Consider the following 15,219-nt stretch of genomic DNA (forward strand, 5'->3'; position numbering starts at 1 on the left):
GCCCCCCCCCCCCTCTAACATAACCAGAAGTCATAATTTAAGGGGTCATTTCTCAAAAGATATTTCCGGGGGACGATCCCCCGGACCGCCCTAGTATGGTTTGGTCACCACTTCCATAGCGCCACCAAAAATATTTTCCACCAGCCGCCACTGCTAAGAGCTGATACAAAGAGACTGTTTAAAGTGGACTCTATATCATATGTATGGTCATGTTGTTAGAGAAAAACAAGTTGGACGAAAAGGGTGGAGCTTTCTCCTGAGAATGGCTGTTTTGTGTTAATCCTTCTTGTTTAAGGGTAAATATAATCAGATGTACTCACCAGTGTTTGACAGAGACTCTGCTGTGTTGTTGAGAAAGATCTGATGAACTCAGTTTGTATTTTCTTTAGACAGAAACAGAGACTAGTCTCGACTGCAGTGTGGCTGCCTCTCTAAATAACATAACTTTCGTTTCCTGAGTGTGACGTGTAAGCCCTCCTCTTTTCAGTGTAGCTCCTCCTCTCACTGCAGCTGGTGCTTCCCTCCCTCTGATCCGCATGGGTATTGAGAAATACCAGGTTTTCTCTGATAGTTAGGGAGCAAAGGCTCTGCTTCACAGGTGTGTCAAGCTGTTTCTTATCTTTATTATGATCAGGTTTTACTTTAATCAGAAGAGTTCAGTTACATTTATTGGACACACATGTCAGTTAAATGTCAGGGATGACATAATCCACATCCATACAACAAGTACAATATGTATCTACTCTAAAACAGAAATCTATATACAATCAAATGAACTAAAGGCCTTTTAGGCATTGAATATGTAACATTAGTTGTCATGATAACAAGGAAGAAGAGTGTTTTCTCTCAGGCAGCATCCCTTATGGATCATTATGGCATTTTGTTGCCTGAATTAAAGCAATCATGTTATCCTGTTCTCACTTTTTCCTCGTGAGATATTGGGTCTCGATTGATGAGATTGTTAGGAAACATAACAACATGTTAAATTCCCTCATTAAGCTAAGAACATATTGTTTTAACTACATCATAACTAACTTATTGTGCATTCACAACTGTACAATCCAGTTGTAATTTTATTTTATGGCCCCAAAACACATCACACCACATATTTAAGTAAGACGTTTGATTATATTCGCTCATTATATTCCTTATAGTGAAGACAGTGGATAATAAAGCTTATCTGACTATAATAGACTTAATAGACTGACAATTATTGTTGCAGTGGATGAAGGGGGTGGGGTGTCTAAAGTCAAAGATGAATTCTGATTGGGCCAAATTTGACCCCGAGTCACTCAAAACAATGCTGCTGGGTCTTCCCAGACCCGAACACCAAATTATACACTTTTTTTTTTTTGAGACCTTCAAACTTAGCTAAAATTGTAAAAATCCGTTTTGTAGTGTTTATATGGCTGTTGTGGAGGATATCATGAAGCCTTGTTCCGATAAAAAAAACTAGTGCGTAGTTATTATATAATTCGAACTTGAAACGGGTCACGGGAGACCCGAACACAACACAAGGGTTAAAGTGACGTGCACATTTTCCCTGGCTTAAAAGCAAAAGGGGATACTGTTCCAGTTTAAATTTGACGTTTTTAATATGTGAATTTCTGATTCCAATTGTGTGTACTGGCCATTTAAAAAAAAAAAAACAAGGAAACTGTTTACCGATTCAAATCACAGACCAGTTTAGTCGACTTGTATTGTTACAGGTCTACGTGTTGCAGGGAGCTTTGATAGTCTGATCATTTGATGTCCCCACATCTGGACCAATTAACAAAAAGCTTTGCCAACTAGATGAGTTTAGAATACAAACTCTGAGTCTGATAATCGCTAATGATACATGACCAATGCAATGTGTGCTTATTGAAAGTAGGACGAAAAACATGTTGTAATACTGTTTGCAGTCTACAAAGGCCTAAAACTTCCTTTATCGTTCAGACATCTCCAAACAAACCAGTTGTTAAATGTCAGTGAACTGATGCCAAAGTTAATGCCCCGCCCAGAGGCTGAGTTTCCACAGAGGAAAGTTGTCGGATGGCTGCATCAATCAAAATTCATAGGCTATAGTATATTATTTATTCAGACAGAGGAGAATCAAAATATTATATTGGGTAACACTTTATATTAAGGTACACAATTTCACCATCAACTAGTTGTTAATTAACATGCATATTAGCAGTATATTGGCTCTTTATTAGTCATTATAAAACAATTATTAATAGGCCATTAGTTGAGAGATTTCCTCAATAACCCTCTAATTAGTGCTTACTTATTGCAAGTAAGGAAGTTGTTGTACATGAGGTTTGGTCTTAATATGCTCTGCTCAATATGGGCCTAATAAGGCAGTTGTACCACAAGAATAGTAATTTTCCCATAATAACACTTAACAAATATGATCTGTTCTTATGTAACAAGACATGATACTATAAGTGTTAATTAAGTCAAAATAACTCAAAATGAGGTATTTCTATCTAAGGATATGTTCCCTATTTTAAAGTCAAGTTTTGTTCCTAACCAATAAGCTAGTAATTTGACTCTAATTGACCTGAACAGGTTCCCTATTCTAAAGTTGCCTCCTTTTCACACTTTGTAAATACATGATAGCACACAACTACTGAAATTAACCTCAACAGTACATGAACAAAGTAGGCTCACGTTGAAATATCTGTTTTATTAATGAACAACTAAAGAGAGGTTCAGACACATCCCAAAACATGTCAAGTTTCTCCAAGGCTGAGAACACATATGCAGCCTGTACTTTTTAACAAAAACTGATTTTTAACAGTTTATGTATTTGTGATCATACTGTGTGACCTGCGTGTATGTACTTACACAATAGCTGTACTGTTCTCCCTATGTGTTTTACTGTCTCAGTGTGAACATAGATTAAACAGCCAGCCAAACTCTTTTGAGAGCCAGGGAATGAGCAGCCATGCTCCTTTATTGACTTATCTGACATTCAAACGGAGTGAAACTATAAAAAAAGTTAAAAAGGCACTTACTAACCTTTTTTATAATTTTCGAATCATAAATCTAATCGATAGATTTAATTATGATCAATAGATTTATGATTAGAAAATTATAAAAGTAGGGTAGACATGTGGAGATGATCCGACTGAACAAAACGTGATCCGTCTCTTAAATGTGTTTCAACCACAGACCTTATTTCGAGCTATTTTCCAAAATCCTATGGAGAAATTGCATTGTTTTTTTTCGAGGGAACCGGAAGAAACGTACTTCCGGGTTTTAGGACGCGTCACTGTGGCACTCTATTGAGGAAAAACTCTCAACTAATGACCTATTACTTGTAGATTACGGTCATGTAGAATAAGGAATTAATAAGTGTTTTATAATGATTACTAAAGCGCCAATATACTGCAATATGCATGTTAATTAACAACTAATTGACGGTGAATTTGTGTACCTTAATATAAAGTGTTACCAACCTGATGAACTCAGTTAGTTTTAGGTTCCTTTTGAGAGAAACCAATGTGTCTTATTCCTTTCAACTACTACCTGTTACTGAAGCTCTTTTTAGAGGGATTTAGATTCTCAACCTTTAGAGTTGAAGATGTTACTGTACCTATAGATGAGTTTATTTTGTTAAAGCAAATCACTGAGCTCTGTAGGCACTCTATGAGAAGCAGAAGTGTAAGAATACTTCATATCACTTGCTACCCTTAGCCCAACAAATCTTCCTGGTTAATTAGGATCATTGATGGATGCCTTTAAGCATTTTTAGGGTTGTTAGAAAAATGTAAACTGTTGTAACATCAGGCTTATTTTTTGCCACCAACTAAAATCTCTTGACAAAGACATATGCAGGTAGCATGGTCATAGTTGAACTATTACATCGACCACCATTGAAAAAACCCATTTGTCCTTGGTCATGATGAGAGGTTATCCTGTACATGTTTAACACAAACTCTGTCTCCTCATCAGTGTTTGGTTTACAGTACAGTGACTCCATTTATCTTTCCTTTGTGTTGTGCTCCATCCAGTGGACACTCTGTGCCATAACACCAGGAAGTGGTGGAAGTGTGTCATTATAGTGTAGTACAACAACAGCAACAAAAACACAATGAACTCAGTGCTGAGGACTATAAGGTATTATCCTGTTAAGTTTGCATTAAATAGCAGAGTACTATTTTTGCAATACCATTTACTGACTTTTTTAAAATCTGACTTGAAAGGCCTTATGAAAATGTGAGGAGATGTTTCATGCATAACTTCGAACAACACATAAAACAGCAGTTATTGTTGTTTAGAATCTAAAATCAGCTAACATGTAATCCTGCTTACCTTAAAATATATATACTGTATACTGAGATTTGAACCACTGAAATATAAAATAAAATAAAAGGCTATTTGCCATGTTTTTTTAAATCTTGCCTGATTTATAGATTTGTTTTGATCCTTGACATACGGAGACCCATCAAGTTTTCCTATTGTGTTTTTAATACTTGTTTCCTGTCATCTGAAATAACACTGAACACATTACTCAGACAAACAACAAAGACCAGTGACCTTGAAATTAGTATATTGATTTTTTATTTAAAATTGTGCTTGTGAAGATTGTTATCTTGGATGAAAGACAACATATTTAATCTGTTTCACATTGAGTTCTTGTTGAGTTCAGTGATTATAAAAATGTGCTTGGAGATAAGGCATTTTTTCAAAGTATAAGAAAAAGAGGGTTTTGTTTATGCATGATGAGTTAAAACTTCAGAACTTGTGTTCAAAATGCAGTTTATTTTAATGTTTTTAACTCACAATCACATATTTACAGATGTCTTTCATTCATAAGCCATTTGACCAGTAATCAATATAACACCTGGCATGTAAATATACAAGTAAACAGTTATTAACCAAACCATTTTTGACACAAATGAGGATTTATCATATTATTTAGCTTCATTTTTCTAGCAGTATAACTATTACAGATATTGTATTTAATACACAGTAGAGGCATGTATAAGCCTTTCTCTTAAATTAAGCTTCATGACACAATTAAATATAAAACATTTAATGTTTTTATCAATTCTAACTATAGCTTGACAAATTTGGCGTCATTAGAAACAACCTCTTTTTTAAAAGTTAAAATGAATAAAGCTTTATCCAACGTTCATAGATATTTTCTATATGTGTTACGATAAAGTGTTGAGATCATTATTTGATTGTTGAGTAGATGAATGAATCCACGTATGTGTTGTATACAGAATCTAAACCATATGTAAATCATTCACCACATTAAACTTATTTTGTAGAAAATACTCTAAATACCGATGTTTGTTCCCTTGAATGAAAACAAATCAACACATTAAATGAGATGAGTGATTAGGTGACTCTGACAGGAGAGATGATCAGAGGTGCAGCGTTTTTACGGCCACATTTAGCACCAGGATAGAAGTATGGATAGAGTTTCTCAGTGAAGGAGCAGCCAGTGAAGGAGTAGATCAGAGCTGCAGCATCTACGTCATAAAAGGAGACCAGACCCTCCTCATAATCCACAAACACCCCCACCTTCTGAGGCCGAGACTTCAGAGAGAGACGGACTGGAGGATCATCATTGGCTTGATACTCAAATCCCTTTCTCAGACATATAGTCCAGAAACCATGTGCTGGGCCCAGTGAGATCGCTTCTTTCCTGTTGATCGACTCTCTGGCCATTCCTAAATCCCAGTCGGCCTTTCTTTTAACTTGAAACTCAAAGTAAAATCTGTCTGAAGAGAAATTCTGCTTTCCTAAAACACAAGTACACGTAGAAATCCTCTCTGGGTTGTCTGGGAGATTCTTTCTTACATCACCATCGCTGACTTGTTTTCCATCAACAGACAGGATTAGTTTAGGATGTGCTGTATCCGGATCAAGAGTCAAATCCACTGCGTACCTCTGGACCCTCTTCAGTTCAGCTTCAAGCAGCTTCTTCACCTCTTGGCTGAAAGTCTCCTCCAGCTGAACCACAGCTCTCACCACAGTCCCTTCATATGATGATGGAGGGATGCTGACCTTTGTCCAGTCCTTGGTGGGTGATGGGTGTTGGATGTTTAGGGACTGGACACCCTGGAGAACGTAGAGGTGGTCTTCAGACCGTGAGAGATGCTCCGCCACAGAGCTTCTCTTCTTCAGCTCAGAGATTTCCTGTTCCAGTTCTTTGATGAAGTCTTCAGCCCGTTTCATTCTCATGTTCTGCTTCCCTTCTATTGTTTGGATGAACTCATTCAGGTTTCTCTCAACAGACTCCTTCAGAGCAGTGAAGACCTGAACTCCTTCTGCTTTCTCTCTGTATGCTTTTTTCTCACTGAGGTCAACTGAGTGTTTGATCTCCTCAATCTTCAGTCGTCTCTTCTGGATCATTTCCTGAATTCTAGCCTCTTTCTTTGCCAGCTCTGCCTTTTGCCCTTCATATCCTTCTTTCAGAGGAACCACATCATGCATCTTGTGGTTTGAAACAGTGCAGAGCATACAGACACATGTCTGGTCGGTCTTACAGAACAGCTCCAGAGGTTTATCGTGCTTCGGACACATCCTGTCTTCCAGGTTCTCCACAGGGTCGATCAGCTGATGTCTTTTCAGACCTGACATTGTCAGGTGAGGCTCCAGGTGAGTCTCACAGTAGGAGGTCAGACACACCAGGCAGGACTTCAGGGCCTTCAGTTTGGTTTCAGTGCAGACGTCACAGGGAACTTCTCCTGCTTTGAAGACTTGTTGCTCTGAGCTGCTGCTGCTGGCTTTCTGTTGAGCCGACTGTCTGAACTGAGCTACCATCTCAGAGATGAACGTGTTAACCCTCAAATCTGGTCTTGTATTAAAAGCCTCTTTACACATGGGACACTGGCACCTGTCACTTCTATCCCAGTGTTCAGTGATGCAGTCTTTACAGAAGTTGTGTCCACATGATGTGGCGACTGGATCAGTGAACAAATCCAAACAGATGGAGCAGACAAACTGATCTTCAGATGACAGGTAGCTTGCAGAAGCCATATCTATACACACAAGAAAGACAATAAAAAACATTTGAAACATCAATCATCAATTCATATTATATATTGTTTTAAAGAAAGAAGCATGAGCAACCAGACAGCAATGAAAATATAGTTTTTGTTGATTATTTCTTTATTGAAAAATAACACTGCTCTTCTAACTGTGTGACCATAACCATTCATTTCCTCTAGCTGCATCAAATTAAAAGCCTCCAACTGTTTCTCTAATGGAAATGTTTTATTTTTAAACAGCTAGAGCAGGGGTGGCCAACCAGTCAGAGGTTAAGAGCCACATTTTTTCTATGTTACTGCAAAGAGCCACATCAAACACACAGTCACTGATACCGCTTGTTTCAGTTTTTTATTTTCTGGAGAAAAGATTTCAACCACGTCACTGATGCATTTTTTTGGCATTGGGATATATATTTTTTAAATCCTCTGGAGCAGAGAGAGAAGCTGTGGATTATTGTTATTGATTAATGCATCAGTGTTTCTTAGGGTCAAAAACACTAAACTCACAACTTAAAATGAAAGCGTTTAGTTTATTTAATAAAAGAGCACATGTTCAATGTGAAAATCGACAGTAGTTATAGATTTGTAATTTGGTGCTATATATATTTTAAAAAAAAAAAAGTATATATAGGCTATATATTTTTTAAACACCTTGAATTTCAGGGGGGGCGCGGGGCTCTGTTGGCGCCCCTCCAAGACAATGGTAGGGGAAACACTGGATAGTGTTTCATCAACGATAGGTTTTCCCCCCCTCAAAGGTGATTGGTTCTCAGCATCCAGGTATTATTGTGATTGGCTCTTGGGCCACATCAAAATTAGACGCGCTGTCATCCTCTCATACTGACACCTGACACCACACATACACACTTAGGGAGAGCCGGGACGAAAGTAACGGAGCGATTTTATCCTAGCCCAAACAACTTTGACCGGCCAAATTACGTCAGAATGATCAGCATTCAATACTTAACAGACCTACTAAATATCAGGTTTAACTGTCAGGAGTAGTGTTGTCACGATACCAACATTTTGGTTTTGATACCAAGTCAAGAATTACGATTCCAATTATTTTTCGATACTTTTCTTTAAAAAAGGGAAACAGTCTTAAATGTAATTAGTGTGCTTTATTTCACACCAGAACCATAACGAAAACTTTTAAACAATGAGAACAATAAATAAAATAAATCACAAAAATTCTTATTAAATACAATTAATACATGTCTTACAGACAGGCCTCGTGTTGTCCGTAGGCTTGCCCTCACTGTCAGAGATATAGCTAAAATACATCAAAATGTCGCTTCTGGCGTCTTTTTTGTCAACAAGCCGAGGCGCAGCGGCAGTTGCACTCCCACTTGCAGCCATGCTTCTCGTTTTCTCACATGCTCTGGTAGCTAGCGCGTGCACGAGAGAGGGGAGGCACTTGAGCGTGCTTGAGAGGGGCGGGACTGCAGGCACGGCTGCAGTGCAGGGAGTGGAATCAGAGCGCTGAACACACACGGCTCTTAATAAAACGGCGCATTCTCACCGGAGTACTTTCCCCCGTCATTCTTAAAGTACCGATACTAATGAAACGGAGGAATTGTAATGTTTTTAACGGCAGGGTATCGCGGTATACCTTTCAAGTATCGGTACACCGTGCAACACTAGTCAGGAGTCAGTGTCTCTCCCCCAAATTCACACATATACAACTCGATATGAACTGAAGAGCCGCATGAAACTAGGCAAAGAGCCGCATGCGGCTCGAGAGCCGCGGGTTGGCCACCCCTGAGCTAGAGGAAATGGGTGAAAGCATTATGTAGGAAGTGATCAGCAAAATCTAATAAGAGCAGGAGAGCAGAAGTGAATCAAAACTCCTCACAACAGAGATTCAGTTTCAAGTTACTAAAGTACTTAGAGTTGATATAAAGAGACTGTTTAAAGTGGACTCTATGTCACATACTGGTTATGTTGTTAGAGAAAAACAAGTTGGACGTAAAGGATGGAGTTTTCGTCTGAGTAGAGCTGAACTTTTGTGTTAATCCTGCTTGTTGACAGTGTAAATATAATCAGCTGTACTCACCAGTGTTTGACAGAGACTCTGCTGTGTTGTTGAGAAAGATCTGATGAACTCAGTTTGTATTTTCTTTAGACAGAAACAGAGACTAGTCTCGACTGCAGTGTGGCTGCCTCTCTAAATAACTTAACTTTCGTTTCCTGAGTGTGACGTGTAAGCCCTCCTCTTTTCAGTGTAGCTCCTCCTCTCACTGCAGCTGGTGCTTCCCTCCCTCTGATCTGCATGGGTATTGAGAAATACCAGGTTTTCTCTGATAGTTAGGGAGCAAAGGCTCTGCTTCACAGGTGTGTCAAGCTGTTTCTTATCTTTATTATGATCAGGTTTTACTTTAATCAGAAGAGTTCAGTTACATTTATTGGACACACATGTCAGTTAAATGTCAGGGACGACATAATCCACATCCATACAACAAGTACAATATGTATCTACTCTAAAACAGACATCTATATACAATCAAATAAACTAAAGGCCTTTTAGACATTGAATATGTAACATTAGTTGTCATGATAACAAGGAAGAAGAGTGTTTTCTCTCAGGCAGCATCCCTTATGGATCATTATGGCATTTTGTTGCCTGAATTAAAGCAATCATGTTATCCTGTTCTCACTTTTTCCTCGTGAGATATTGGGTCTCGATTGATGAGATTGTTAGGAAACATAACAACATGTTAAATTTCCTCATTAAGCTAAGAAAATATTGTTTTAACTACATCATAACTAACTTATTGTGCATTCACAACTGTACAATCCAGTTGTAATTTTATTTTATGGCCCCAAAACACATCACACCACATATTTAAGTAAGACGTTTGATTATATTCGCTCATTATATTCCTTATAGTGAAGACAGTGGATAATAAAGCTTATCTGACTATGATAGACTTAATAGACTGACAATTATTGTTGCAGTGGATGAAGGGGGTGGGGTGTCGAAAGTCAAAGATGAATCTTGATTGGGCCAAATTTGACCCCGAGTCACTCAAAACAATGCTGCTGGGTCTTCCCAGACCCGAACACCAAATTATACACTTTTTTTTTTGAGACCTTCAAACTTAGCTAAAATTGTAAAAATCCGTTTTGTAGTGTTTATATGGCTGTTGTGGAGGACATCATGAAGCCTTGTTCCGATAAAAAAACTAGTGCGTAGTTATTATATCATTTGAACTTGAAACGGGTCACGGGAGACCCGAACACAACACAAGGGTTAAAGTGACGTGCACATTTTCCCTGGCTTAAAAGCAAAAGGGGATACTGTTCCAGTTTAAATTTGAAGTTTTTAATGTGTGAATTTCTGATTCCAATTGTTTGTACTGGTCATTTAAAAAAAAAAAAACAAGGAAACTGTTTACCGATTCAAATCACAGACCAGTTTAGTCGACTTGTATTGTTACAGGTCTACATGTTGCAGGGAGCTTTGATAGTCTGATCATTTGATGTCCCCACATCTGGACCAATTAACAAAAAGCTTTGCCAACTAGATGAGTTTAGAATACAAACTCTGAGTCTGATAATCGCTAATGATACATAATCAATGCAATGTGTGCTTATTGAAAGTAGGACGAAAAACATTTTGTAATACTGTTTGCAGTCTACACAGGCCTAAAACTTCCTTTATCGTTCAGACATCTCCAAACAAACCAGTTGTTAAATATCAGTGAACTGATGCCAAAGTTAATGCCCCGTCCAGAGGCTGAGTTTCCACAGAGGAAAGTTGTCGGATGGCTGCATCAATCAAAATTCATAGGCTATAGTATATTATTTATTCAAACAGAGGAGAATCAAAATATTATGTTGGGTAACACTTTATATTAAGGTACACAAATTCACCATCAACTAGTTGTTAATTAACATGCATATTAGCAGTATATTGGCTCTTTATTAGTTAAATAAAACAAAACAAATATGAATGCCTTATTCTACATATTCTGCAAGTAATAGGCCATTAGTTGAGAGTGTTTCCTCAATAACCGTCTAATTAGTGCTTATTTAAGTTGTAAGGAAGTTGATGTACATGAGTTTTGGTCTTAATATGCTCTGCTCAATATTTGACTTCCTGTTGCTGACGGCTGTTTGTCCCGCAGCTCCCAGGGTAAACAGGCCGAAACTCGCCAGTCCAACATCTACCAGCATCAACAGTCTTCAAATGCCAACTGCTGCCATAGAAAAAGCCCCACCCAGAGTCCTGAAGCTTATTTGTATCTTTAGGAGATTGTGTCCAATATTATAATCATAAATCTATCGATTAGGGATATGTCAGACAGTCTGACATATCCCTAATCGATAGATTTATGATTATAAAATTATAAAAGTAGGGTAGACATGTGGAGATGATCCGACTGAACAAAACGTGATCCATCTCTTAAAAGTGTGTCAACCACAGACCTTATTTCGAGCTATTTTCCAAGATCCTATGGAGAAATTGCATCGCTTTTTTGTCGAGGGAACCGGAAGAAGCTTACTTCCGGGTTTTAGGACGCGTCACTGTGGCACTCTATTGAGGAAAAACTCTCAACTAATGGCCTATTACTTGTAGATTACGGTCATGTAGAATGAGGAATTAATAAGTGTTTTATAATGATTAATAAATCGCCAATATACTGCAATATGTATGTTAATTAACAACTAGTTGAAGGTGAATTTGTGTACCTTAATATAAAGTGTTACCAACCTGATGAACTCAGTTAGTTTTAGGTTCCTTTTGAGAGAAACCAATGTGTCTTATCCCTCTCAACTACTACCTGTTACTGCAGCTCTTTTTAGAGGGATTTTGATTCTCAACTTTCAGAGTTTTCCTGACTTCACATGAGGTGAAGATGTTACTGTAACTATAGATAAGTTTATTTTGTTAAAGCGAATCACTGAGCTCTGTAGGCACTCTATGAGAAGCAGAAGAGTAAGAATACTTTATATCACTTGCTACCCTTAGCCCAACAAATCTTCCTGGTTAATTAGGATCATTGATGGATAGCTTTCCTGCCCTGAGCCTGTTTTTCAGGTCTCAGGCTCGAAAATGACATTACCTGAACAAATGAACATATCTTCCCTTCTAAAAGGGGAACATTAATAATATTTTTTCTCAAAGTAAGGATCTGTGAGTTGGATGTAGAACAGTCAGAATCAATATAGATGTTTTTATTTTAAAGTAAATTCAGATTGAACACAGTAAAAAATTTTTAATTATTGTGTCCGTCCAAAAAAAAAAAGATGACATACTGTATAGTGAAAACCACCCTTGAATGATGGGATGGTAGACTAAAAGCTTTAGGAATCTAAACTACAACATATAATTACCCTGTATTAAGATTGATGCAAAACAAGAGAAATGTGACCGTTTTAGAGAGATCTAGCAACAAAAAAACACTTCTGGGGTCATTTGGGTGGATTTGACATATCTCTGACCCCCCTTGGTCGATTTTGATGATTGACATCTCTTTTTAACCGCTAGAGCCAATGGAATCGAGGGGAGGTTCCACATACACACACACATTAGCAAATAAGGAGTGAGAGTGATTTCCTAAATACCGAGGTCCAAACATGTTAGGGGGGTTCGGGGGTATACCGCCCACCCCCCCTCTTCCTGTTCATCGCTCTCTCTGTCCTCTACTCTGTCTCTTTGTTCAATCTCTTCCTCCTTGTTCACTTTTTGCTCCTCCTCACTTGTTGCTCCTGCCAGTGACTTAAAACAATTCAGCAATTTAGTTAATTTCACTTGTTTGTTTGCATTATTTTTTTAAAATCTGTTTTGTTTGATTCTCAAAAGAGAAAAAAGATGTAAGCAAATTGTGTTTTATACAATTGTATGTTATTATGACATCATAACTGCAGTAGATGTATGTTGTTTAAAAAGTATGCCTATTGTCTATATTGTAAATGAAGACTACGTTATAGATGGATAGATCGATGGATGGATGGGGTTATTAAGCCTACATAATTTTTGTGTGACTTTACCTGCAGTTCATCCCTGACTTCCATCACTTTCTCTTTCTCTCTCTTTCTCTCTGCCTGTCCTGTCTCTTCCTTACCAAAGCTGAGCTTCGACTGACGCAGTGTTTTCATTATATCTGAGTCAGTGTAAAAAGAAAACAATACAATGTTATATCTTCAATGTTTTACTCAAATTGAAATGAAAGAAAAGCATTACAACGTTTGTTAAAAGGTAATCCTTCTGACATTGGATGAATGTAATTAACTTTTGCTCTCTAGCTAGTTAATTCACGCAATTTAAACCAAAGTATAGCCTATAGCTACAATATAAGTTAGTGTGCATGTTGTCGGACGTCCACTGACTAACGTAGTACGTTCACACAGGATCTGCTGGTCATATGATGTCCTGATGAACAGAAACACTAGCAGCTGCTGGACTCAGATCTCTAGATACCTCATCACTCCTCCGCTGCTCCGATACAAGTCCGGGCTGCGGTGGTTTGTTGATACATGTCGTCTTCTTCTGTTTGCGTTAATCGAGGCTACGTAGTTATGCAGCGCCCCCATCGTCAGTAAATGGAAGTACTACAAAGAATCCCTTTTAGTGCAGTTATTTCACAAGTTTAGTTATATACACAGCTCGGAAAAAATTACCGAGGTCCGGACCTCTGTGACCTCAATGGTGGATACGGCCCTGAAGGTGAGCATATCTCCGTGTTTTGCTAAAGCTATGTGTTGTGATGTCTGTGTTTGCTTCCCCTGTCGCGAGTTCTGATCGCTCAGTGATGATACTAATACCTATATAATCTGTGTAATCTCAGTTTTAATTGGATATCTTGTATGTGCAGTTACAATAAGTGATAAGGGTATCTTTACCTTGAGTTCTGTCCCAAGTGCGTTAGCATTTTTTCGATCAGGGTTAATTTAGATGCTTCTTATGAGACTTGTGTTTTGATTTGGTAAAAATGGTTCATATCGTCAGTTAGCTGAGTTTCTTCCCGTTAATCTGGTAAGACACATTAATAGGTTTTTAAATATTAAGAAGCCCTGAGACACAGTTTCGTGAAAAAAAAATCGCGCTCTCGGGCTAAACAGGTTAAGCATTTTTAGGGTGGTTAGAAAAATGTAAACTGTTGTAACATCAGGATTATTTTTTGCCTCCAACTAAAATCTCTTGACAAAGACATATGCAGGTAGCATGGTCATAGTTGAACTATTACATTGAAGACCATTGGAAAAACCCATTTGTCCTTGGTCAACATGAGAGGTTATCCTGTACATGTTTGTCAAAAACTGTGTCTCCACATATATCAGTGTTTGGTTTACAGTACAGTGACTCCATGCTTATCTTTCCTTTGTGTTGGGGTCCATCCAGTGGACACTTTGCGCCATTACACCAGGAAGTGGTGGAAGTGTGTCGCTGTAGTGTAAAACAACCAAAACAAAATGAACTCAGTGCTGAGGTCTACAGTATTTTTAGAATGGTTTTGATCCTTGACATACGGAAAGCCATCAAGTTTTCCTTTTGTGTTTTTAAGACTTGTTTCCTGTAAGCTGAAATAACACTGAACACATTACTCACAAAAATAAACGGTCCCACATTACCCCAATACTCAGATCTCTTCATTGGCTCCCTGTAGCCTATAGGATCCAGTTCAAAATCCTCACCCTCACCTACAGAGCATTGCACGGTCAGATTCCTGCTTATGTGGCTGACCTAATTCATCCATACATCAGCCCGCCCACTCAGGTCACACATGCTCAATTGACTGTCTGTCCCACGCACTCACCTTAAGACTCGCGGTGATCGAGCATTCGAGGCCGTGGCTCCTAAAGTATGGAACGCTCTGCCCGCACACCTACGGTCCGCAGAATCTGTTGACTCCCTTTATAACGAATTTAAAGACATTCCTGTTTGGGCAGGCGTTTGGGTAACCGGTGCTTGATTTTATTCTATTTTATACTATGTTTTATTGTGTTTTTATTGTGTTTTGGGTGCATTTATGACTTCTTAATCACGTGGCTTGAGTGGTCATTTATTATTGTATGATTCCTATGATGTTTTATTGTTTTGTCAAGCACTTTGTGACTTTGTCTGTGAAAAGCGCGTTATAAATAAACTTTACTTACTAACTTACTTACAAACAACAAATACCAGTGACCATGAAATTAATATGTTACTTTTGTTATTTAAAATTGTGCTTCTGAAGATTGTTATCTTGGATGAAAGACAAAATATTGAACCCGTTTC

The 15,219-nt window shown here is 38.1% G+C and overlaps 1 protein-coding gene across 1 annotated transcript; it reads right to left on the minus strand.

Moving 5' to 3' along the window:
• Positions 1-4,573: 4,573 nt before the first annotated feature.
• On the minus strand, positions 4,574-9,137 carry LOC307028404 (E3 ubiquitin-protein ligase TRIM39-like). The gene is made up of 2 exons (XM_079663397.1): positions 9,052-9,137; positions 4,574-6,986 (listed from the first exon to the last, which is right to left on the minus strand). The coding sequence occupies exon 2, from the start codon at positions 6,982-6,984 to the stop codon at positions 5,338-5,340; it is 1,647 nt and encodes a 548-aa protein (XP_079519523.1). The 5' UTR covers positions 6,985-6,986; positions 9,052-9,137; the 3' UTR covers positions 4,574-5,337.
• Between the last annotated feature and the right edge of the window lie 6,082 nt (positions 9,138-15,219).

This window comes from Notothenia rossii (assembly GCF_949606895.1).
Source record: "Notothenia rossii genome assembly, chromosome: 1".
NCBI lineage: Eukaryota > Metazoa > Chordata > Actinopteri > Perciformes > Nototheniidae > Notothenia > Notothenia rossii.